This window comes from Tursiops truncatus, chromosome 20, assembly GCF_011762595.2.
Source record: "Tursiops truncatus isolate mTurTru1 chromosome 20, mTurTru1.mat.Y, whole genome shotgun sequence".
In the NCBI taxonomy this organism is placed as follows: domain Eukaryota; kingdom Metazoa; phylum Chordata; class Mammalia; order Artiodactyla; family Delphinidae; genus Tursiops; species Tursiops truncatus.
The window spans coordinates 4,677,968-4,703,228 of record NC_047053.1 but is presented as its reverse complement, the minus strand read 5'-3'; the positions used below and the strand labels follow the sequence as shown (position 1 = coordinate 4,703,228).

The window sequence follows — 25,261 nt, the reverse complement described above, 5'->3', positions numbered from 1 at the left end:
TGAATAATCATGAATATATTATGTATAGTCTTATGCACATTATGCATTATTTTTAAAGTATATATTCTTACCTTAAACCAGCATAAAATTACTTGGAGGGCACGAGAAATACATATTGAAAGATTTAGTATAATAAGTATCAAGACATTTGAGATTTAAACATCTTATTTTCGAGAGGGAAGTACTAATTAACCGTGGGGCTCGGAAACGATGGATACTGTTGGAAAGACTCAGAGGAAGCAGTGAGGAATCGGTAGGGTTTGGATTAGAGATTAAAAAATAATGCCCGGATATTTTGGAATCAGCAAGAGTATTCCTGTTTTGGGACTAGGGAAAAAGTAACGTGGGAGAGAATCTAAAATCTTTGCAATACCCTTAAAACTCCTCTTAGAAATGTACTCATTTGGTTAACCTTCGCAATATTAAAATATGGTGTTTATAACTTGCTGTGTTCATAAATTTATCACAGGTGACATAAAATATTCCAGTTTACATTATTTTGTAATACAATCACTTTGTTTTTTAAAGACTTTGTTTTTAGAGCAGTTTTAGGTTTACAACAAAATTGAGAGAAAGGTACAGAGATTTCCCATAACCCCCCCCCCCCCCCCACGGATATTCTCCCTCATTATCAACATCACTCACCAGAGTGTTACATTTGTTACCAAGGATGAACCTACACTGACACATCATAATCACCCAAAGTTCATAGTTTACCTCGGGTTCACTCTTGGTGCTGTCCATTCTGTGGATTTGGACAAATGTATATATAAACATACGCGTCATTATAGTATCGCACGACATATTTTCACTGCCTTAACTATTTTTTAAATTTATTTTTGTTTTTTAAATGTAGTAAAAATACAACATAAATTTACCATCTTAACCATTTTTATGTATGCAATTCAGTGGCATTAATCACATTCACATTTGTGTGCTACCATCACCACCAGCCATCCACAGAATTCCTCACCTTGCAAAGCTGAAACTGCACCCGTGAAACTAATTCCCCACCAGCCCCTGGTAACCACCTTCGCAATACATTTTACAATACTTATACTGCCTCTCGTATCAATAGAAGAAGTAGAACGTTCAACACAAGGGAAGAACAGAGGGCTGACAACACTTTGACATATACCTTAGCATATTTTTTTTGCTTCTGAGTATCCATATATGTATGTTTTTTTACTGTGCGTACTGGTTTATAGCTTGTTCCTTCTCATTTAATTTATCAATACCTTTACATGTCAAATATATGTCATCATTTTTAATACTTACATGAAAGTCCATCCATTTAAACAATCCCTTTGGATTTGAGGGAAGATCTTTGGATTTTTTCCAATATATCCATATACTGAAGGGCTGGAAACAAAAGATTAAGTATAAACGTAGACCTCCATAGGGCAATGCTCTGGTGACCTTTCTTACAGTTAAATCTTTATCTACATCCTCAGTTATTTCTTCAGGATGAGTTCCTCCATTTAAGTTACTTTGAGAAAGGTTTTCTGTATTTTCAGGCTTTTAAAATATATTGCCAAATTGCCTTCAAGAAAGATCGTACCGGGCTTCCCTGGTGGCACAGTGGTTGAGAGTCCGCCTGCCGATGCAGGGGACACGGGTTCGTGCCCCGGTCCGGGAAGATCCCACATGCCGTGGAGCGGCTGGGCCCGTGAGCCATGGCCGCTGAGCCTGCGCGTCCGGAGCCTGTGCTCCGCAACGGGAGAGGCCACAACAGTGAGAGGCCCGCGTACCGCAAAAAAAAAAAAAAAGAAAAGAAAGGAAGATAGTACCATTTCATGCTTCCACCAGCTGTGGTGAACACACCTATCTTCCATACCTTCAGCAACCTTGTCCCTTAAAAATCAAAATAATAGGGTGGATGTGGTTTTTAAAATAATCAAGTTGTAGAGAAGGACTTATAATGAAAAGGTATCAGCCGCCTTACCCTGATTCCTCTCCCAGCCCTGCTCTCTGGAGACAATTACTTTTAATGACTTCTGTATTCAATTCCTCTGTAATTTAGCTCCCCATCTTTAAATAATACGCTTGTCCTGTTGGTTCTCTCCCATATACCCACAAACACACAATTTACTTCCTGTTGGGGAGATGGGGTTTTGATTCTATTATACCACTTGCCTTCCCCTCCATACCTATTTTTTCAATAGCTGTTAACAAAGAGCATTTTACTTATGTTTAAACCTCTCTGCAGTTGCCACAGATGGTACGGTTTCTCTTGGCTGGCTTTAGTGAGCATTATTCACCTCTCTCTCTCAACTGTTTGCGTCTCCCTCTTTCTTTCCTTTCTTTCCCATTTTTCCTTTCTCTTTTTTCTCTTTCTCTTTTTCACATCTTGAAGATTGATAAAATTTACGTTCAGTCTCTCCTGTAATCATCATAATTATGTCTTCTGTGTTTTGTTCATGGGTTGATTCTAAAAGTTCAACAGTCAACTAAGTACTTCTTTTATAGCTACTTAAATGTTGTTCATTGCAGAGCCAAGTAATATGTCAATAATAGTTCATGCTCTGTGGTTCCAACATAAAGATATCTACCCAGATAAAGGAGACTTTGCCTAGTGCCAAGGTTAAATAAATACTCTTTTCTTACATTCTACTTACACTTTACTTTGATTCATATTTGTTTGTTTTTTGATTCATATTTGAATCCTATCTTTCTTGGGTACTTCTCCTGGAATTTCTTTGGGATTATCTTGTTTTTTTCTGTTGGGAGAATCATATGCCTTCATACCTTACTTACTTACTTACTTACTTACATAACTTACTCATTTCATCTGTTATTTTGTTTGCTCTCTTCATCTTAGGGGCCACTGAGTTCCAATTTCTATTTATTGCTCTCCGAGCCTCCTGCGGGTCTGACATCCTGGGATTTCCTCTTGGCTGGTCTCAGGTTTATTTCTGTCATTTCTTACTTGATTCAAGTTTTATCCTTATTTTTTCTGGAGTGCATCCTCAAGGGGTTTTCTCAGAAAGAGAGGTAACATCCTTTGCTATTTCTAAAAATGATTTTATTTTGCCTCTGTACTTGACTGATACGTTATCATAATTTTTTTTCTTTTTGGATTGAAATGAATTTTCACTCAGAACTTTGGAATTGCTCCATTATAGTCTAGCATCAATTATTGCTGATAAATTCTGCTGCTGGTCTGATTGTGGCAGCTTGACAGCTCCCTCCTCTTGGAAGGGGCCAGAATGTAGAGCGGGAGATGCCTGGGCATAGAACAGTGGGGACAGTTTGGAGGACCTTGAAGAGATAAACTCGTTGACTCAGTAGGATTTTCCAAAGCAGAGATTCTTAGATTTTATTCCATACACCAGTGTTTCTTAACACGCATTGGAGTCACCTGGAGGGCATCTTAAAACAGATGTTGGAGCTCACTCCCAGAATTTCTGACTCAGTAGGTCTGGTTGGGGCTGGAGAATTGACATTTCTAACAAGTTTGAAAGTGATGCTGTTGTTGCGGCTCCAGGACTATATTTTGGTATATTGCACTAAGGTGATGACTTAATTCAGAGTAACCTCATTTTCCTGTTTAAAAAAATGGGGATAATAACACCTTCCAGGGTTTGTTTTAAGGAATGAGTGATTGTATTCACTATGTTTTCTGTATTCCAGATGCTCTGGGCATCTGAACTGCCCCTCCGAGGCCTGGCTAATTCCTAGAAAGAGCAAACAGTTTGCCTGAAAGCACGTCTTTGACATGCAAACAACCAATTCTGAATCCATACCTCCACCCACCTCTTTTCAGGCTCCTGTAGTCTGGACAGTATCCTCCTGCCCCTAAATCACTCCAGGGCCAAGTGCTGGACTATTAGGGACCTCCCCACCGTAGCCCAGAGCCCACCAAAATTACTCAAATTATCCCACTTTAAACCTGCTCAGCTTCCTTCTCTGTCAACCCATCCTTCTTGTGGAAACCACAGTAAAGACTGTTGCCCACACTGTCCCCTAGCTCTCTCTGCCTCCTGACCTACCCTGGTGTATCCCTGTGTGTCCCTGCATGGTGTGCCATACCTCCTGATTCTAGGAACCTGTAAGCGTAAGTTTCTTCATGACGGTACCACGTCTGCATGTCTTCTCTACCTGACTGAAACAAATCTCAGGTACATTTTTAAACAGTGGTAGAAAGCTTGTAAAGCGCTTAGCAGAGCACCTCTTTGGCATTAGGTAAAAGGGACATTTTAGGAAGAATATCTAAAGGCAGTGTGAGTGATGAATGGGAAGATGCTGGAGACGGGGACATCCATGGGACCCAGCCTGAGAGTCTGCAAATAGAAAGAGAGCAACAGGTGCTGAAAATATCAGTGATAGACAAATTGAGAGCATTGGACAACTTCTTGGGTGTTGTAACTTGTTGCCTTATTGTCTGAAATGTTTTGGAATGAGACTATTTCTGCGTCAAAGGCAGCCTCACTGTTTCCTTCCGTGACTTCTGTCATGACAGCTGAGCGTCCTCATTGTTTGGCTCTCAATCCAACCAAGTGTCTTTCTGTGATGAGGCCAGAACTCCAAGGTAGCAGTCTCCAAGATGTTCTGTAGTGAATATTACCTTTATCTTCATGTTTCCTAAACTATAGTCAGCACTCAGGGTGTAGTCGTTAACTGGTGTTATGTGAAATATATTTTTATAGATTTGGGAAACGACGAGTTAGCCAAAATTAAGCCATTTAAATTTCCTACGGGACTTCTCAGAGCATTTAATATTTTAATGAAGCTCTGTTAATGGAGAATATAGCCTTCAGTGTTTGCTAACTTATTTGTCCACAGAACCTTTTTCTTCAGGGTGTCTAATGGGTCTATCTTTTCATGGAACACATTCTGGGAAATGCTGCCGTGACCTGACAAGCTAATGTATGACACAGCTGACAATCAAGATTTTTGTGGGTGGCAGTGATTGTTCTTCTAAAGCCCATCAGGAGAACAGTGCACAATTTTTAGATCCATTTGCCAAGGCTCTGTTTTGCTTTAGTCTATTGGTGTAAAAAATAAAATGAAAAGACATAACTTGTACCCAGATGTCACCTACACGGTGCCTATCATCCTGTAGAATGACTCATCCTCTGAAAATAGTAGTGTTCATTGTCTTGATAGTGAACAATGCTCTTTCATTTACAAAGATGAGGCCCAAAATACCAGGCTTCCTAAAATTAGCGTCACTTGTTAGCCCACCTCCTTCCTCGGGTCAGTCTTTTTTATTTTATTTTATTTTTTAAATTTTTATTTAATTTTTATTTTTGGCTGCGTTGGGTCTTCGTTGCTGTGTGCGGGCTTTCTCTAGTTGCGGCGAGCAGGGGCTACTCTTCGTTGCAGTGTGCGGGCTTCTCATTGCGGTGGCTTCTCTTGTTGTGGAGCACAGGCTCTAGGCGCACAGGCTTCAGTAGTTGTGGCACGCGAGCTCAGTAGTTGTGGCACGCGAGCTCAGTAGTTGTGGCTCGCAAGCTCTAGAGCACAGGCTCAGTAGTTGTGGCGCACAGGCTTAGTTGCTCCGCGGCATGTGTGATCTTCCCTGACCACGGCTCGAACCCGTGTCTCCTGCATTGGCAGGCGGATTCTTAACCACTGCGCCACCAGGGAAGCCCCGAAGCTTTTAATTTAGATGAAGTCTAATGTATCCCGTTTTTTGTTTGTTTTGCGGATCATCCTTTTGATGTTGTTTCTAAGAACTCATCGTCTCACCGAAGGTCAAAGATATTTTCTCATGTTTTCTTCAAAAGTTTTATAGTCTCATGTTTTGTATTTAGGTCCGTGAGCCATTATGAGTGAATTTTTGTACATGATGTGAAGCATGGGTCAAAGTTCATAGTTTTGCATATGAATATCCAATTGTACCAGCACAATTTGTTAGAAAGACTCTTCTTCCTCCTTTGCATCTTTGTCAGAAATCAGTTGCTTACATCTGTCTAGGTCCATTTTCCTTATTCTGTCCCACTGATCTGTTTTTCTGCCCTTTTACTACCATATTTTTGTGTGTGTGTGTGTGTGTGTGTGTGGTACGCGGGCCTCTCACTGTTGTGGCCTCTCCCGTTGCAGCGGACGCGCAGGCTCAGTGGCCACGCAGGCTCAGCGGCCACGGCTCACGGGCCCAGCTGCTCCGCGGCATGTGGGATCTTCCTGGATCAGGGCACGAACCCGTGTCCCCTGCATCAGCAGGCGGACCCGCAACCACTGCGCCACCGGGGAAGCCCACTACCATATTCTTTTGATAACTTAGTTTTATAGTAAGTCTTAAAACTGGGTAGTGAGTACTACAAATTTATTCTTTCTAAAAATTGTTTTAGGTTTTCTACTTCCTTTGCAGTTCATGTCAATTTTAGAATCAGTTTGTATCTACAACAAATCCTGTTGAAATTTTGATTGGGATTGCATTTAATCATGACTGATTTTCTAAGTATTGACATCTTTATTAGGTTGAGTCTTCCAATCCACAGACACAGTATTTCTCCCTTTATTTAGATCTTTCTTTTATTATTTTGTGGTTTTCAACAGACACATTCTTTGCATATATTTATAAATTGATACCTAAGTATTTTATTTTTTAAAGCAGTTGTTAATAGTATTTTATTTCTAGTCTCAGTATTAATGTATTCATTACTAGTGTATAGAAATAAAATTTATTTTTGTATGTTTACCTTATGTCCTGCAACCTTGCTGAACTCATTTATTAGCTCTAGGAATTTTTTTTTTTTAGTAGATTCCTTGGCATTTTCTACATAGACAAGCATGTCATCTGGAAATAGGGACATTTTTATTTGTTCCTTTCGTATCTGTATGTTTTTTATTTCCTTTTCTTGCCTTATTGCACTGATTCAAACTTCCAGCACTATGCTGAATGAATGTTGAGTACGGACATACTTGTCTTGATCCCAGGCTTAGGGGGGAAAGCATCTAGTCTTTCACCATTAAGCATAATGTTAGTTACAGAGTTGTTTTGTTTTTTTTTTTTCGCGATTTATTTATCAACTTCAGAAGTTCTCTTCTATCTCTTCTGTGTGTTCTGAGAGTTTTCACCAAGAATGGGTATTGAATTTTGTCAAGTGCTCTTTCTACATCGATTAATATGATCATGTAGTTTTTCTTCTTTGATATATTAATATGGTAAATTACATTGATTGATTAAAAAACCCCTGGAATAGTATCCCTGGACTAAACCTAGGTTGATCATGGTGAAAAATTCTTTTTATAGGTTGTTGAATTATACTTGGTAATATTTTATTAAGGATTTTTGCATCTATATCATGAGGAATATTGGTCTATAGTTAGCTTTCTTTATTACTGTTCTTTGTCTGGCTTTGGTATCAAAGGAATGCTAGCTTCATAAAATGAACTGGGAAGTGTTTCCTCCTCTTCTGTATTCTGGAAGAGATTATGTAGAATTGGGGCTAATTCTTCTTTAAACATTTGGTAAAATTCTCTTGTGAAGTCTTCTGGATCTGAATATTTTTTTGATACTTTTAATAGTACAGGTTCAATTTCTTAACAGTTACAGGGCTATTTCAATTATTTGTTTCATATTGAGTGTATTGTAATTTATGGTTTTTAAGTACAGTAGTCCATTTCATGTAAATTGTCAAATGTACATACGTGTATTAGTTGTTCAAAGACGTTCTTTTGAAATCTACAGGATTTTGTAGTGATACTTCCTCTTTCCTATTCTTGGTAATTTGTCTTCTCTTTTTCCTTCTTTTCAATTGTGCTAGAGATTTTTTCAATTGTATTTATCTTCTCAAAGAACCAGCTCTTTGTCTCATTACTTTTCTCCATTATTATTTTTGTTTTAAATTTATTATGCCCTTTGTACTTGCTTTCCTTCTGCTTGCTTTGGGCTTATTCTTGGTCTTCTTTTTATAGGTTGCCACAGTAGGAGCTAAGATTCTCATTTGCACGTGTTTCTCTCTTCTAATATATGATTTTAGTGCTATAAAATTTCCTCCCAGCACTGCTTTGGCTATATCCACCGTTTTGATATATTGCATTTTCATTTTCAGTTCATTTTTTTTTCCCCCTTGAGACTTCCTCTGTTCTATGGATTATTTAGAAGCATTTGGTACTTTCCTGGTTGATCAGTGGTAAAGAATCTGCCTGACAATGCAGGGGATGTGGGTTCAGTCCCTGGTCAGGGAACTGAGATCCCACATGCCATGCGGCAACGAAGCCCATGTGCACCACAACTACTGAGCTTGCGTGCCTCAACTAGAGGAGAGAAAACCTGTGTGCCACAACTAGAGAGAAGCCCGAGAGCCGCAATGAAAGATCCCGCATGCTTCAACGAAGATTCCCGCATGCTGCAACTAAGACCCGGCGCAGCCAAAAATAAATTAAATGAATAAATAAATAATAAATAGAAGCATGCTGTTTGGTGTCCGAGTGTTTGGATATTTTCTTCTTATCTTTCTGTTAGCGATAAGAGAATACACTGTATATGATTTCAGTTCTTTCAAATTAGTTATTTTAGGGAATTCTCTGGCAGTCCAGTGGCTAAGACTCTGCGTTTCCACTGCAGGAGGCACGGGTTTGATCTCTGGTTGGGGAACTGAGATCCTGCAAGCCACGCAATGCGGCAAAAAACCACCACCAGCAACAACATCAAATTAGTTATTTTATGGACCCAGATGTTGCCCATCTTGGTATATGTACTAGAAAAGAATGTGTTTACTGCTGATGTTGATTGGAGTGTTCTATAAATGTCAATTAAATTCTGTTGGTTAATTGAATTGCTGTGTTCTTACTTATTCTTGCTGATTTGTTTTCTATCTAGCTGGTCTGTCAGTTGTTGAGAGAGGGGATATTGAAGTCTTTATGTGGATTTGTCTGTTTTTCCTTTCAGTTCTGTCAGTTTTTGCTTCACATATTTTTGCAGCTTTGTTTAGTGCATACACATTTAAGATTGCTACGTCTTCTTGGTGGATTGATCCTTTTATCATTATATTATGCTCCTCTATGTTTCTGGTCATTTTCTTTATTCTGAATCTACTTTCTCTAACATTAATATAGCCACTTTTGCTTTCTTTTGATAAATGTTTGCATGATATCTTTTCCTACCCTTTTACCTTCAGCCTGCCTATGTCATATTTGAAGTGAGATTCTCATAGATTGCATGTTTTCAATTCACTCTGTCAATCTATCTTTTAATTGGCATATTTAGGCCATTTACATTTAATATAATTATGACTATGTTAAGGCTTAAGTCTGCCATTTAATTTTTTGTTTTATGTTTGTTCTTTCTGTTTTTTATTGTTTTGTGTTCTTTTTAAAAATTAATTAATTAAATTTATTTATTTATTTTTGGCTGTGTTGGGTCTTTGTTGCTGTGCGCGGGCTTTCTCTAGTTGTGGTGAGCGGGGGCTACTCTTCGTTGTGGTGCACAGGTTTCTCATTGCGGTGGCTTCTCGTTGCGGAGCATGGGCTCTAGGCATGTGGGCTTCAGTAGTTGTAGCACGCGGCCTTCAGTAGTTCTGGCTGGCGGGCTCTAGAGTGCAGGCTCAGTAGTTGTGGCACACAGGCTTAGTTGCTCCACGGCATGTGGAATCTTCCCAGACCAGGGATCGAACCCGTGTCCCCTGCATTGGCAGGCGGATTCTTAACCACTGCGCCACCCAGGGAAGTCCCTTGTGTTCTTTTTCTTTCCTTTCTGTGGGTTAGTTTATATTTTGATTTATCTGTTGTGTTTTTGAGTGTATCTCTTTGTGCTTTGCTCTAAGAAGATTTGCATTCTCCTCTGATGTGAGACAGGGGTTGCTAACAGGTTGGGACACTCCAGCCGGCATCCAAGTTCTTTCCCTGAATGTGTTAACCCCTGGTTCCAGCTCCTCACTTTCTGGGTGGGGTGGGGGGGCTCACAGTGGTGACCGGATCTCAGTGGTGGCATTTGCATTTGTCAGCAGGACTCAGTGCTGTCTCCGTGTTCGCTGTTGATCTCTGCTCAGATTTTCAAGCTACTTTTGCTTGTTTGGGGGAGACCAAGGGGGATGGGTGGGGGAACCTACTTAATTCTGTTACTTGGAAAAAAATAATCTGGAGACAGAAGAAGTGTGTTTGTTGTGCTTCATCCAGTTTCCATGCTGTAGCAGCAGACTCCTCAGACCATCTTGTTTACTATGTTTTTGCTGGAATGCTCGTTCCTTGAGGTTCCAATAAATTCCAGTACTGTCTATATTCTCTCTTGTTAGAAATAGCTGCTGTTGATGCAAACTTGTGTATATAGGATGGATAAAGAACAAGGTCCTACTGTATGGGAACTATGTTCAATATTCTGGGATAAACCATAATGGAAAAGAAGATGAAGAAGCATATATTGAATATATATGTATAACTGAGTCACTTTGCTGTACAGCAGGAATTAACAACATTGTAAATCAGCTATACTTCAATAAAATTTTTTAAAAATAGCTGCTATAGCGGGAGAGGCCGCGGCGGTGAGAGGCCCGTGTATCAAAAAAAAAAAAAAAAAAAAAATAGCTGCTATAGGGCTTCCCTGGTGGCGCAGTGGTTGAGAGTCCGCCTGCCGATGCAGGGGACGCGGGTTCGTGCCCTGGTCCGGGAACGTCCCACATGCCGCGGAGCGGCTGGGCCCGTGAGCCATGGCCGCTGAGCCTGCGCGTCCGGAGCCTGTGCTCCGCAATGGGAGAGGCCACAACAGTGAGAGGTGCGCGTGCTGCAAAAAAAAAACCAAAAAACATAGCTGCTATTAATGTCTCTGTTTTTCTAATCTCTCTATAAGTGGGGAGAGAGTGGAGAGTAATTATGAGACTATATTCCTAGTTTTTTTTGTTTGTTTGTTTGGGTTTTTTTGACCGATATGTCTCTCCATTTTCTCTTTAGGGCAGAGAAGACTGAAGTTCTGAGCGAAGACCTTCTTCAGGTAAGGTTGTCGCTGGCCTGTAGCTCATAGGTGCCAAAGGCACATACTCCCTTTCACAGGCGAGCCCTTCCCGATGCTGTTCAAGCTGCTCCGCTGCTGCTCCTCTGGTCTGTTTAGAGACACAGCTTTTATCCTTTATGGTAGCCCCTTGCCCTGTGGACACCGGTCCGGGTGAGGTTTCTCAGGAGACATTTGAAGGCGTTTGATTGCATGGTTAGCAGAGAGTTCCTGCGTCTGTGGTTCCCCTCCTTTTCTCCTGCATTGGATGTTGTCTCTGCAGAAACCTGAGTCAGTCTTGTCCCTTGATTGTCCAGACCCCGTGACCCCACTTCTGACCTCCCCTCACCCAGAAGCCCCACCCACTGCTCTGTCCACAGGTGGAGAAGCGGCTGGAGCTGGTGAAGCAGGTCTCCCACAGCACACACAAGAAGCTCACGGCATGTCTGCAGGGCCAGCAAGGGGCGGAGGCCGACAAGCGCTCGGTAAGTGCCCTCCCAGCCCTGGGGGATGTGAAACTCGCCTCCTGACGGACCAGGCGGTGTCTGAGAATTGTCTTGTGGTGTGGCAGTGCCTCGTACCTCGCCGTGCCCTTTAACCTGCCTGAAGCGTCCCCTACCCTCACCAGGCAAGATCTGGTCCCCATCCTTGTCTTCCCCAGACAGGGGCAACGCCTGAGGAGAGCAGGGGCGTGCTGAGATCCCACCATTAGGGAGGCCGTCACCTTTCTCTTACCCCAGCTGTTTGTTCATAGCTTCCACTTGCCTCCGTAGTATCTTAAGATCACATGCAAGATAATTACAGGGCTTCCTTGGTGGCGCAGTGGTTGGGAGTCCGCCTGCCGATGCAGGGGACGCGGGTTCATGCCCCGGTCCGGGAAGATCCCACATGCCACGGAGCGGCTGAGCCCGTGAGCCATGGCCGCTGAGCCTGCGCGTAAGATAATTACACTGTGGTTTTGGAGGTTACAGGTCTATAAAGGCCTATAAAGGCTCTTATGAAAATTGTTTTTGCTGTAATGAAGCCATAAAGAGAACCTGCTACGTGGAAGTGCTCCAGGGTCTTTGTCTAGAAGGGCGTTAGTACTAAAGGCCCTGCATCGTGTGACTCCACCGAATGAGCAGTCCTTGGGGTGAACAGTCGTGAAAATTCTCTTCCCTTTGACCCCTCCACCCCCCGCAAGTCCACCAGAGATGAAAAGCTATTCTTAGCTGTGCGCTTGGCTTTGTTACAGGGGAGATGCAATCTGGGGGGTTTCTTTCCTCCTTGAGTTTATGATTGACGTGTTTGGTGTCTGTTTGATTTTCTCTGGCCTGGAGTTCTTGTTCACTTCTCTTCCCGGTGGTCGCCCCGAGCCCCCCAGGTTCTACTGGTCTCGCTTGTCTAAGTGATCATGGCATGTGCCCTGATCCTTCCACCATCTCACGCTGCAGCACCAGAACGGCTCCGCTTGCTCTATCAGTCATTCCATTTTCTCTTCCCAGCCCTGGTTTCTTCTTTCTTAATATTCCCAGCAGGAATCACTCACATGTGGTAGAAATTACATGTTTACAGCTTTGGAAAGTGTCTGTGGAAATAATTCTGTGTCTATCAGGACTTTCAGCAAGGGGAGCCTGACAGTCTAAAGGCAGAGTTTGCAACACTGCTTTCGACATGAAACCCTTTCATCAAGCAAACACGTATATGGGACTCCAGAAGCTGGTCCTTGTGTGGGGCCTGTAGCCAGGCCTGCCTGTGACCCACTTCCGTCCTTTTGTTCCAGAAAGCACTGTTTTTAAAACAAGCGGTCAAGGGACTTCCTGGCGGTCCAGTGGTTAAGACTCCGCGCTTCCACTGCAGGGCGTACAGCTTCGGTCCCTGCTCGGGGAACCAAGATCCCGCGTGTCTCTCGGCCAAAGATAAAGTAAAATAAAATAACTGGCCAACAGGAATGTATATTTTGGTATCAAGAGTAGCATCTGACCGTCGGCACCAGAGTCTTGAAACTGACCTTTGGTGTTGGTAGGTTGATGACTGCTAGCTTTATTTCTCGAGGATAAGGTCAAGTTCCCCAGATTTATAAGCTTTTAATTGGATTGAGGGTCTTGCGAATTATATAGGAGGCTTTTGGCTCTCCAGGTTTTCTAAAATCTCATGAATCGATAGCAGACTTGCGATATGGCAAGTCCGACAGGTCAGAGGACGATTGGCACTGAGAAGGCAGCTGGTTACTCACGCTTCCCCAGAGGAGGGGGCACGCGGGCCACGTGGGGAGCACCGGGATGGCAGGAGGCGCAGGCCACACCGGTGCAGTGATTACCGTATGAACTGGACAGCTCTTCAGTGGACCTGGAAGAAGTCTGCAGTGGAAATAAGCTCAGGCAGGTACAGATCAGTGATTTCCCTGCACAGATGACAGGTGCTTGATTTTGTCCATGATTTCTGTTTTTTTCCAGATTTTTTTGATGTGGACCATTTTTAAAGTCTTTATTGAATACGTTACACTGTTGCTTCTGTTTTACGTTTTGGTGTTTTGGGCCGTGAGGCACGTGGGATCCTAGCTCCCCGACCAGGGATCAAACCCCCTACGTTGGAAGGCGAAGTCTTAACCACTGGACTGCCAGGGAAGTCCCTGCCCATGATTTCTTGAGCTGAGCAGTCTTTCCTTATTCTCATCTGACTGAATAAATGATCAAACTGAAAAGAAATTCAAAGTGACCTTTAAGGACAAGCTAAAGGTGACAGCACTGACACTGTTAAAAGTGCTTTTAGGTTAGGGTGCGCGATGTGTGGATTTTCCAGAGACGGGAAGGCGTTCGGCATTTTTGAGCAACGTGAAGGTGGCCCGAGTGACTAGAGGTCAGGGAATGACAAGGAGAGGGTGTGAGATGGGATGGCAGGGCACCTGGTCTCACCATGGTCAGCATCGGGGCTTTCCCCCCGAGATCCATGGGAGGCCAGCGTGTTATTCAGAAGTAACATGATGAGATTTGTTGGTGATTGTGTGATGAATGGATAAATGGGGGGGGGGGCGGCTATGGTGGAAGTCAGGATGCATTTAGACAGGTAGGGGCGCAGTCAAGGTGGGACGCGATGGGGTCAGTGAAGATGGAGAGAGGTCGGAGATGTGATGGATGTTGGACGTAGGGTACCAGGACTTGGCAATTGAATGGATGTGGAGGTACGAGGAAGGGAGAGGGGTTTCCAGGTCCCTGGCTTGAGGACTTGTTGAATCTGTGGGAGTTCATGAGATCACCCAGGGAGAAAATACAGGTGAGAAGACAAGGGGCCTTGAATCAAGACCCCCCAGGAAGTACAGCATTGGAAGCTCTAACAGGAGGAGGACCTAGCAGAGAAGGGTTGGTACTGTTAATCCACCCACTTGCTCAGATCTACGTCCCAGGCATCATCCTTTATCCTTACTTTTCACTCTTTCCCCGCGTGCATTTCAGTAAGTCCTGCTGGCTCTTCCTCCAAAGAAGCTCCATTTGCTTTAACGTTCGTCAGCCCGGTCCACGCACCAGTCATCTGTTGCCTGAACACAGCAGTTTCCCTTCGGGGTCTCTGCTCTCCACTCCGACCCCCCCCCCCCCCGCCCAGCCCCTTCATCATCTGGTCTCTACAACTGCCTGAGTGAGTGTTTAAAATGAAATCAGATGCTTCAGTCCCACCAAAGGATTCCCACTGTAGCACAAAATCCCAGCTTCTTAGCTTGGCCCTTGGTCCCTAATGGTACATCTTCCACCTGCATCTCTGAGCTCAGCTCTTGCCCCCGCCCACCGTCCTCCTCTGCCCCCATCATCATCCTCCAACTGCACTGACCTGTGATTGAACTTGCCTTGTTCATATCCATGCGGAGCCTTCATGTGGGATCTACCCTCCACGTGGAATATCCTTACCCAGCATTTCAGGCCAGCAACTTCCTTTTATTTTATTTTAATTTTATTTAAGTATAGTTGATTTACGATGTATTGATTTCTGCCGTACAGCAGAGTGATTCAGTTATACACGTATATACGTTCTTCTTCATATTCTTTTCCATTATGGTTTATCACAGGATATTGGATATAGTTCCCTGTGCTCTACAGTAGGACCTTGTTGTTTATCCATCCTGTATATAATAGTTTGCATCTGCTAACCCCAACCTCCCAATCCATCCTTCCCACTTGGCAACCACAAGTCTGTTCCCTGTGTGAGTCTGTTTCTGTTTCGTAGATAAGTTCATTTGTGTCCTATTTTAGATTCCACATGTAAGTGATATCATATGGTATTTGTCTTTCTCTGTCTGACTTACTTCACTTAGTATGACAATCTCTAGGTCCATCCGTGTTGCTGGAAATGGCATGATTTCCTTCTTTTTACGGCTGCATAGTATTCCATTGTGTGTGTGTGTGTGTGTGTGTGTGTGTGTGTGTGTATATGTATACCAGACCTTCTTTATCCATGCATCTGCGGATGGACATTTAGGTTGTTTCCATGTCTTCGCTGTTGTGAATAGTCACACCGGCAACTTCTTACTGTTTGATTCTCAGCTCAGATGTCACCGTCTTGGTGCAGCTCCTCTTACCACCTGATGTGTGTGCTCCCTCCCTCCCCCAGTCACGTCCCCCTATTGCATATTCTTCATAGCATGTGTTATCCTCTAAAATTAGCCTGCCCATTCATTTGCTCCTGTGTCTGTTCCCATCACCAATATGTGAGCTACGCGGGAGTAGGGATCTTGTCTTCCCATCATGGCTGCATTCTCAGTGCCTAGAACGGGGCCTGCCACATGTAGGCAGCGCTAAAAACACACGTGTCGCGACGGGATGGCCCATGCCTGTTTTAGGCACAGAACCTGCCCAGCGCATCGCGCCAGTTTGACTCGTTCCCGTTCTTTACGGAAGCAATTTAGCGTGATGGCTCCGAGTTTAAGTGCTGGGATCTGACCCTCCAAGGTGGAAGCCCAGCTCTGCTGCTTCCTAATTTTGCCTGACAGTGGGCAAGTCAATTACCTCTATATGCTTTGGTTTCTTGCCTTGGAAAATAGTAATAACAATGAATGCCTACCCAGTAGGGTTTGAGAGTTAAGTGAGGTAATAAACGTAAGTGCCCAGCACGGTGCTTGACGTGAATGCATAGTAAAGGAACAGAAACCGCTGCTGTAATTAGGGCCCCGCCGTGAGTCCAAAATCACCCCTGGGAACTGCCGAGCCCCGAGGAGCAAATCTGCCTGGATTCGCGGACAGTGGACAGCAGTTTTCAGAGATGGAGGGGCGTGTGTGCGTGTGTGTATGTTTAGGAAACAGAGTGGATATTAGAATAAGACTTTTTGTCTCTGAGTCATCCTACAAACTCTGCTGCTGATGCCTAAGATAATTTTAGAGAGAACACTCATCTCAGACAAGTCAGATCGACTACTTCCAAACGCTGGAACGTTCTGTCTCCCCTTCCCTCAACTCTTAAGGATCTCTCGGCACACTAGAATCGGGGAAATGTGTATTTTAATAGCTTCTCTTTGACCCGGAAAACCACTGGTCAGGGTGAAGCTCGCTAAGTAAGGTCTCTCTACCTGGGCGCTAATGGTCCCCAGAATAGTGGGTGATGCTCTCAGCCTAGACCCTCGTCTGCAAGAGAAACACATTTTGGCAGGTTTTCCGGACGGGTGGGCAGTTGAAACCTTCAGAGATTCAATATCCTTCTACGTGAAGTGGGGGTGAGCAGAGTGTGGAGGAGAGAGCAAATGATACCTCAGTCACGGGTAGGCATCAGGTCAAATAAATCAGCACAGTACCCCGCGTCTACCGAGCCCTCAGCTTTTCCTTTGTCTCAGAGCATTTCTTTAGAAATAGAAATAATTTGTAGTCTGTAGTGCGTTGCAGTCCATTAACTTCCTCTATTCGCCCGCCTTTGATTATAGATTTTCACTCTCCCCTTTTTGACGTGCAAGTATGTCACCTTAATCTATTTCTTCCTTCCTTTTTTTCTTTTGGTAGCTTCCTTCTAATTGCTTGATTCTTTTCTTTTTTTTCCTTTTCCTTTTCTTAATTTCTTGACTCTTAAAAGCATCGACACAAGCAAAGACTCACCGCTAATGGAGGTTTCACCCCATTAACACCTGTGCCCTTGGAAGCCAAGCGCTCACATCACCCTCAGTGTCTCCCCTGCAGTGAGTGCTTTCTTAGGAGCTCACCTGGGCCACAAGCACAGGCCCTAGCTTGTGGCCTATATCCCCTTACACCATCACTACAGGACTTGTTTAAATCCATGTTGTCATCTTCATTCAATGATCTGTGTAACCATTTCAAAAAAAAGGCTGAGGCAGCTCTCTATGTCTTGATAGGAAATTACATGAATGATACCTCTACATGAAAAGGACAGCAAAGTGTAGAGGGGGTTATGTCATGTGTTAACAGTTGTGAGGGAAAATGTGTCCACTAAAAATGGACAAATGGGGCTTCCATCGTGGTCCGGTGGTTAAAACTCCTAGCTCCCAATGCAGGGGGCCCAGGTTGCATCCCTGGTCAGGGAACGAGATCCCACATGCCGCAACTGAAGATCCCGTGTGCTGCAACTAAGACCCGGCACAGCCAAATAAATAAATAAATAATTTTAGAAAGTAGACACACACTCACATATACAATTGTATCTTCTTAGCATATTTATGGAAGGATACCTAGAAAACTGATCACTGGCATGGTTTCTGGAGAGGGGAACCCAGTGGCTGAGGGTTAAGGATGGGAGAAGACTTTCTGCTGTAAACCCTCCAGCACCTTTTGAGTTTTATACCATTTGCTCTTCAAAAATGAATTCATTTGAGATAGAGAAAGAGAGAAAGCTTATTCTCCATGTGAAAATCTTAGCAATTAACGTGCAGTTGAAACAGGAATAGCTTTCTCGTCCTGTGGTCCTTCGTCACTTAAAGTGGCTCTCTTTGCCACCTAAAAGCATCTCATAATCATCGGTGAGGATGTTGAGTGACTGGAAATGACTAGAAGATAAAGTTGGCCCCCTGCTTGGGAGAAGGGCCCCTCCAATCCTACCATTTCCAACTGGCTTTTCCTGTGTGAATCTGGAAACCAGACACCTGGCTGTCCCCTCACCACCTCCCTCCAAGACCGATGGCTTTGTGGTCCTCAGGGCTGTTCTTGTGCTTGACCTACAGTCTGCTAGGCATCCCGGGCGTGGTCTTCTGCTCCACTCACTGCCAGGACTAATCGGACTGATCTTTTTCATTTGGAAAAACTCCACTCACTGGTAGATATATTCTCCAAAGGATGCCAACTTCCAGGCCACGAGAAATTGCCTGTCATCTGCTGTAGGCAAGATCCTCCCTTGCCTTGCTTCCTTGTCAAATTCTGAAGAAGGACTCAGAAGGGGCTTCAGTCCTGCCGGAAAGGCAGGTGGGTCATGGGTCTCTGGATCCTCAGCATAAAGAAAATGGTCTTGTGTGGCTGTACTCTCTGACATTCGGGATTGGGGGGAGCGTCTTCAGTGGTTGTGATTCAGATATTTTAGGAGCTTGCAGATTGAACACCTTTCTTTAAACCCAAACCTCAGCACTCTCGATGTTTTGGGCTGGATAATTCTTTGTTTCAGGGGGCTTTCTGCTGCACTGTAGGATGTGTAGCAGCATCTCTGGCCTCTACCCACTAGATACCAGGGATGTCCCCCACATGGTGACGATCACATACATCTCCAGACTTTGCCAAACATCCCGGGGGGACAAGAATTACCCCTGGTCAAGAACTCTAATACCTTAATCCATCCTTTTTCTCTGAGCATGACAAATGTTATACCTGCACAACTCCTTTTCTTTTTTAACCATTTTAGAGATTTTTCTAAAATATGCTTTCAGTAACTTTTTTTTTGAAAGGTGAGGGTGGGAGCAGGTGCTCTCCGAAGATACTGTCCCTCTGCCTTTAATTAAGTCTCTGGACACCTGGACCTAATAGCTCTGTAGGACAGCTAGAAAGTGGTGTTTACATTTGGATATATTAGTACTTCGTTGCCTGGTCTCGTTTTTACCAAGAACAATGTCCCATTTTATGTGAAATGACGGGGTAGCAAGATTATTCCTCGAGTGAAAGGGCTCAGACCTCTGTGGAGTGGACGTGTCTAAGGGCAGGGAGGGGGTTATATTTTAGACCCGTTGAGGAAACCTGGTGTCCTGGGCTCCCCTCCACCTGGACTAACCCAGGAACCCTAGGAACTTCCATACCACTCTTGGGGGTTAGTCTACCTCCTGTGACCTTCCCTGGAGATACCTAGAGCCCATGGGTCTCCTGGGGATGTTCAAACCAGATTCCTAAAACTCCACCTCCAGCTTGGTGCTGCTCTCAAGTCATCCAGTTGCCTGTCTCAGGACTGAGTTCTTTTAATCCAATCATGTTGCTCTTAAACAGGCCCTCAGTGGTCCCCAAGTGCCCCTAGAAGGAAACCCCAGTGCCTGCCTCTGGTTGACGAGGCCCCACACCATCCCGCCTCCGCCCCCTCCCCCAACCTCTCCCCCATCACACACTGTGCTCCAGCCACGCTGGTCTGCTGGGGATGCAGAGCCAGCTGAGCTGGCTAGGTAGCCCACCTCTGGGCCTTTGCACCTGCAGTTCCTCTGCCCGGAATGTTCTTTCCCAGGTCATCTGGAGGTATGGCTGACTTTCTCTCCCTTCAGGTTGCTTCTTAAATGTCTCCCCTCGGCGGGGGCGTGGGGGGGCAGTCTTTTCTCCTCACCGCCCCCTCCCCACAGCTGCCCGCTCTGCCCATCGTCCTCCTTTCTGCTGTTCCCATGACACTTCCCACTCTCGAAAGGGTCTCCTTCAAAGTGTCTGTGTTTAGTGTCTGTCTCCCTGCCCTGGGATGTAAGTTCCATGAGAGCAGTGTCTGGTCTCGGTCACCACGGGCGTGGTACCCAGATAGGCACACCATTCATGCTGGGGAGTAAGCAAGTTACAGCCGAGGGTCTCTGGGTGCTAAGACAGGAGATTCTGGGCTGGGAGGGGCTCCATCACTTTCTGTTTGAAGAGCTTTCTGTGTGGCAGTGGGGACCGGAAGACCCGAGGATATCTACCTGTTCTTTTTTAAATTGTTTGGCCGCGCTGTGCGGCATGTGGGATCTTAGTACCCTGACCAGGGATCGAACCCGTGTCCCCTGGAGTGGAAGCACGGAGTCTTAACCACTGGAGCGCCAGGGAATTCCCGGATATCTAGCTGTTCTTACCTTGTTGTTCTCTGTGTGTGCTGGGTGGGTCCAGCTCAGGAAGGAGAGGGCTTGTTGACACTTAAGGAGGGAAGGTGGATTATGCTGTGGTCCTCCTGCCTGCCCACCTCCCTCCCTCCTTCTTTACCACTTTAGCTATTTTAAAGAGTACAATTCAGTGGCGTTTAGTAGAGTCACAGTATTGTGCAACTACCACCATGCTCTACTTCCAGAACATTTCCATCACCCCGAAAGGAAATCCCATACTCATTAGTCAGTCGTTCCCCTTTCCCCCTCCCCCCAGCTCTTGGCAACCACGAATCTACCTTCTGTCCCTATGGATTTGTTTATTCTGGATATCTTATATAAATAGAACTGGACGTTATGTGCACATTTGTGCCTGGTTTATCTCACTTATTGTGATGCCTGCAGGGTTCACCCGTGTTGTAATCTGTGTCAGGAGTTCATTCCGTGTTTATGGCTGCATAATATTCCGTTGTGTGGATAGACCACATTGTGTTTATTCCCTCATCCGTTGATAGACGTTTCTGCTGTCTCCACCTTTTGGCTATTGTGAATTGGGCTGCCCTTTGCATCATGCCCATGTTTTTGTTCAGCCATCTGTTTCAAATTATTTTGAGTACATGCCCCAGAGTGGAATCGCTGGGCCATATGGTAATTTTGTTTAACTTCTTGAAATGCTGCCAAGCTTTTCTACAGTGCTGGACCATTTTACATCTCTACTGGCAAAGCATGAAGGTTCCAATATCTCCACACGCTCACCAATATTTATTTTTTGTATTTAAAAAATAAATTATTAAGATTATGAGAGCCATCTTCATGGGTGTGAGGTGGTGTCTAATTGCAGCTTTGATTTGGGTTTCCTTAATGACTAATGATGTTAAGCATCTTTTCATGTGCTTATTGGCCATTTTATATCTTCTTTGTGGAGTATACCTTATTTTGATGATTATTTTGTTTGCACTGTAATTCTGTGTGAACATTTTTCTCTCTTCCTTGACCATAAGCTGACTTATTTCTAAAATGGGGCTAATATACTTCTTGAGAGAGATGATTCTTAGAAATTAAGGCATGGCTCGAATCTTTAGTTTGAAATCTTCTCCTTTTTCCCTGCTGCTATGCTACTTTATTTTAAAACGCAACATGTAGGGAATTCCCTGACAGTCCAGTGGTCAGGACTTCACGCTTTCACTGACATGGTCCAGGTTCAATCCCTGGTTGGAGAACTAAATTCCCACAAGCTGCACAGCGCAGCCAGAAAATGAAATGAAATGAAACAAAATGAAAATTAAATTAAAAATGCAGCATGTAAACCTTAGCCTTATTTTCCAACTTAGCAAATTTAATCGTTTTAGTTTTCTGAATTTTGACATCTCTGAGTCTAACCCAGCATTGTATCCTCTGAATTTTTAGGTTTTATTCATATTTTAAAGTCAGTTTGTTTCTTAGCTAATGTAATATCCAGGCAAGTATTTGACTTCTTGCTATTTCAGTGTAAGTGGGTGACAGTTGAAGTAGTTTTCATGACCACGTTTTCTTCCTTTTCAGAAAAAGTTGCCTTTGACCACACTGGCTCAGTGTCTGGTGGAAGGATCAGCTCTCCTGGGAGATGACACGCTTCTTGGGTAAGGCAATTCATGTATGGGTTTGTGCTAAATCTAGGTGAGTCCCCATCCTTACAAGGGGACTAACAGTCCTCACAGAGATAGTGAGGACACCTGTGGTCTGGCTGGAGCCTGGACGGGGAAGAAGGAAAGGTTGCCGGTGAGAAATTGAGGCCCCAGGTCCAGGAGTCATAGTGTCTGTGCAGGCAGCAGCTCCCAAGGGGAGAAGTTAACATGAAACTGTTGGGACTTCCCTGGCGGTCCAGTGGTTAGGACTCTGCACTTCCACTGCAGAGGACACGGGTTCCATCCCTGGTAGGGGAACTAAGATCCTGCATCCCGCATGCCGGTAGGGGGCGGGGAAGGCTGTTGAAGGACACTTGAAATCCCTTGGGCTTCAGCAGAAGCAAATATGAAATCTCTCTGTGTCAGATGTCAGAACTTATGGGATTCCCAGAAGAGCAACCCTTGCTGATTTCGAGCTCACAATAAAAACAAACTAAATATAGAATCATCATGAGAGGCAATCAGTATGCACAGTCTGTGGGAGAATCAGACCCTAAAAATGAAAAATAACGGACAACCTGAAAGGAGATGGACAGTAATTATGTTTAAAATGAAATTTAAAAATTTAATAAAGACAAAACACAATAGGGGTGAAAAAAGAAGAGGCAGAATCAAAGAAAAACCAAATAGAACTTTTAAGAATTCAAATAATATTTAGTATAATTTAAAAACTTCCTTGAGAGAAACTGGAAGTTGCATACAGATATGGAAATTGGTGAACTTAAAGAGGTCTGGAGTTTAGAATTTACAGAATAAAGTCCAAGAGGTAAGGATACAGGCAGCATTAAATGGAGAGACTCAGATGGCAGGATGTAAAGATACAGCATTATGTGTAGCAGTCGCTCCTGAAGAACAAAATAGAGGGGAAATTTATGGTTGAATTTTCCTTTTCTAGATTTGAATACAAACATGAGTGTTTAGATTTAAGAAGCACCAAAAGTCCTGATTGAGATCAACCGAAAGAAGTCCATCCCTGGACACATCGTCCTAAAACTACACCCTATTAATAAAAAAGAACTTTAAAATCAACCAGAGAAAGAGATAATTGTGTATAAAAGAGCAATTAGAGTGATAACAGACCATTCAGGAGGCACAGTAAATGCCAGGAAATAATGGAGGAGTGTCTTCAAGTAGTGAGTGAAAATATAAGATATCTAGATTCAGTGATAGACTAAATCTTTATTCAGAAATAAGGGGAAGATAAACATATTTTCAGGCACAGATTTAGAGAAGTTACCGCTTGCATGTTCTCACTGAAAAACTAGTTAAGGATGTGTGAAGTAGATTATGTCCAGAAGAAAAGAATGAAATGCAGATAACAAGATAGCATTTTTAAAAAAAAGTGGTGGGACTTCCCTGGTGGTCCAGTGGTTAAGACTCTACCTTCCAGTGCAGGGGGCGTGGGTTCGATCCCTGGTCAGGGAGGTAAGATCCCATATGCCTCACAGCCAAGAGACCAAAACATAAAACAGAAGCAATATTGTAACAGACTCGATAAAGACTTTAAACGTGGTCTACATCAAAAAAAAAAAAAATCTTAAAAAAAAAAAAAAAAGTAGTGTGGGAATTTCCTGGCGGTCCAGTGGTTAGGACTCACTGCTTTTACTCTGAGGGCCCGGGTTCAGTCCCTGGTGGGGGAACTAAGATCCCGCAAGCTGTGCAGCGTGGCTATTAAAAAAAAAAAAAAAAAACTTTAAAAAAAAAATAGTGAATGTGGTATAAGGGACGTTTTCTCTCTTCCCATCTTAGGTTCCTTCACAGGGCCGTGCAAATTAAATTGACAAAAGACAGATTAATAAGAGAATAGCATACACATTTGATTAACGTGCAGTGCATACACATGGCAGAACTCGGTGATGAGTAACTCAAAGGGGTGGCTGGAACTTGGGCTTGTATAAACCAAAGAACACTGATTTTTAGAGAAGTGACAAACAAGACAGAGGAAAAAAAATGTTAGTTTCTATGGCAACGAATTGTAGGAAGGTAAGTATATGAGGGACTAGTAGAAGATAAGTGTTAGTTGGTAAGGTTTGTAATGTAGAGACCACTGGTGCTCAGCGTCTCTGGGCTGATAAGGGTCTAGAATTATCTCTGGTGATTAACATCTATCTTTCCTGGTAGAGGGGGGAGGGGGACACCTTTACAAATTCATGTCCTGCTTTTAGGCAGATAGGGGAAGGGTGGAGAGCTTTTTTTGTGTCTGCTTCTTCTCCATTGCCTTCAGTTCAAACTAATCCTTATGCCACAGTGGCATACTTTGGGGAGGTGTATCCTGCTACCCTTCAGTGTAAAGAAATATAAATAAACATTGAATTAAGAAGCAGCAATATAATAATAATCTGGGGGGCGGGGGGCAGTTAAAGCAAAGGAAAACTAAAATACTAGAAAATAATAATAGGGAGCTTTGCAAAGGGCATCAGTGTTTCAAGCTCTTGTATGAAAGGAGGATAAAGGTATTACATTTAAATTTAAAGTGAAGTGTGCATGTTAGAAAGGTAAGAACGACCACAAGAAGAAAAGTAATAGAACGTGTAACTTCAAAATTAGGTGGAGGATGGAGAGAGGAATAAACAAAATAGAAAAATAAAAGCCCACAGAACGTACTAAAAGAGAAAAAAAGGGGCTTCCCTGGTGGCGCAGCGGTTGAGAGTCCGCCTGCGGATGCAGGGGACGTGGGTTCGTACCCCGGTCCGGGAAGATCCCACGTGCCGCGGAGCGGCTGGGCCCGTGAGCCATGGCCGCCGAGCCTGCGTGTCTGGAGCCTGTGCTCCTCAACAGGAGAGGCCACAACAGTGAGAGGCCCGCATACCGCAAAAAAAAATTTAAAAAGGGGAAAGAAAAGGTCAGCACAGAAAAGCATAACAATAGAAAACAGAAAAATGAAGGTAATAGCAATTACTGCCTCTATACCTATAAATCGTACACAGCAAATGGAATAAACTCAACTGTTTATAATATACAGACTCTCAGGTGGGTAAACGTGGAATCCTGTTGTATCGATGTGTTCTTTCTGAGAGACTTGCCTGAAACATAGTGACACAAGGTTGAAAGTAAAGGATGGAGGACACCAGGTAAAGATGCCAGAGTGAACACACACATCTCATTTTTGTTCCCTTCCAAAACGGACTATAATGCAGGGGGGTTTTTTCTGAAAAGACATAAACCCACAAAGGCAGGAGAAAACAGGAGAGAAGACAAGAGGGTTTTGTGAGCTGTGAAGCATATGATTGACTGGGACCTGACTTAGCAAGTCCCAGAAAGCTGACTCTCAAGCCAGAAGTAGGATGTGCAGAGAGCTGAGATGTTCATACCATGAAATGCTGAGAAGGCTCAGGAATTGGCGGCCCCAGGGATCTCAGGAACAGTGGGTCGTTGGAGGGGGGTGGTGAGGAAAATCACAAATGGGGGTTGAAAGCTAGTCAGGTGCTATTTGGATCACTCAGACCCAGCTCTTATCCACACCGCTGGGAGACCCTCATCCCCTTGCCCCCAAGCCCAGCAAAAGCCTGGAGCTTCATCTCTGGGGGGGGTAAAGCGGAGCAT

The 25,261-nt window shown here is 43.8% G+C and overlaps 1 protein-coding gene across 7 annotated transcripts in view; it reads left to right on the top strand.

Annotated features, from left to right (window-relative positions):
- Positions 1-25,261, top strand: part of ARHGAP44 (Rho GTPase activating protein 44) — a 141,931-nt gene that overhangs the window by 61,111 nt on the left and 55,559 nt on the right. For all 7 annotated transcript variants that reach the window (XR_012328624.1, XR_012328625.1, XM_073797736.1 and 4 more), the window contains exons 2-4: positions 10,837-10,876; positions 11,254-11,358; positions 21,597-21,673. Coding sequence is in view for 5 of the 7 variants with exons in the window: in XM_073797736.1 (XP_073653837.1) it covers positions 10,837-10,876; positions 11,254-11,358; positions 21,597-21,673 (222 nt within the window). In the remaining 2 variants the exon portion in view is untranslated. The remainder of the gene's footprint in view (positions 1-10,836; positions 10,877-11,253; positions 11,359-21,596; positions 21,674-25,261) is intronic.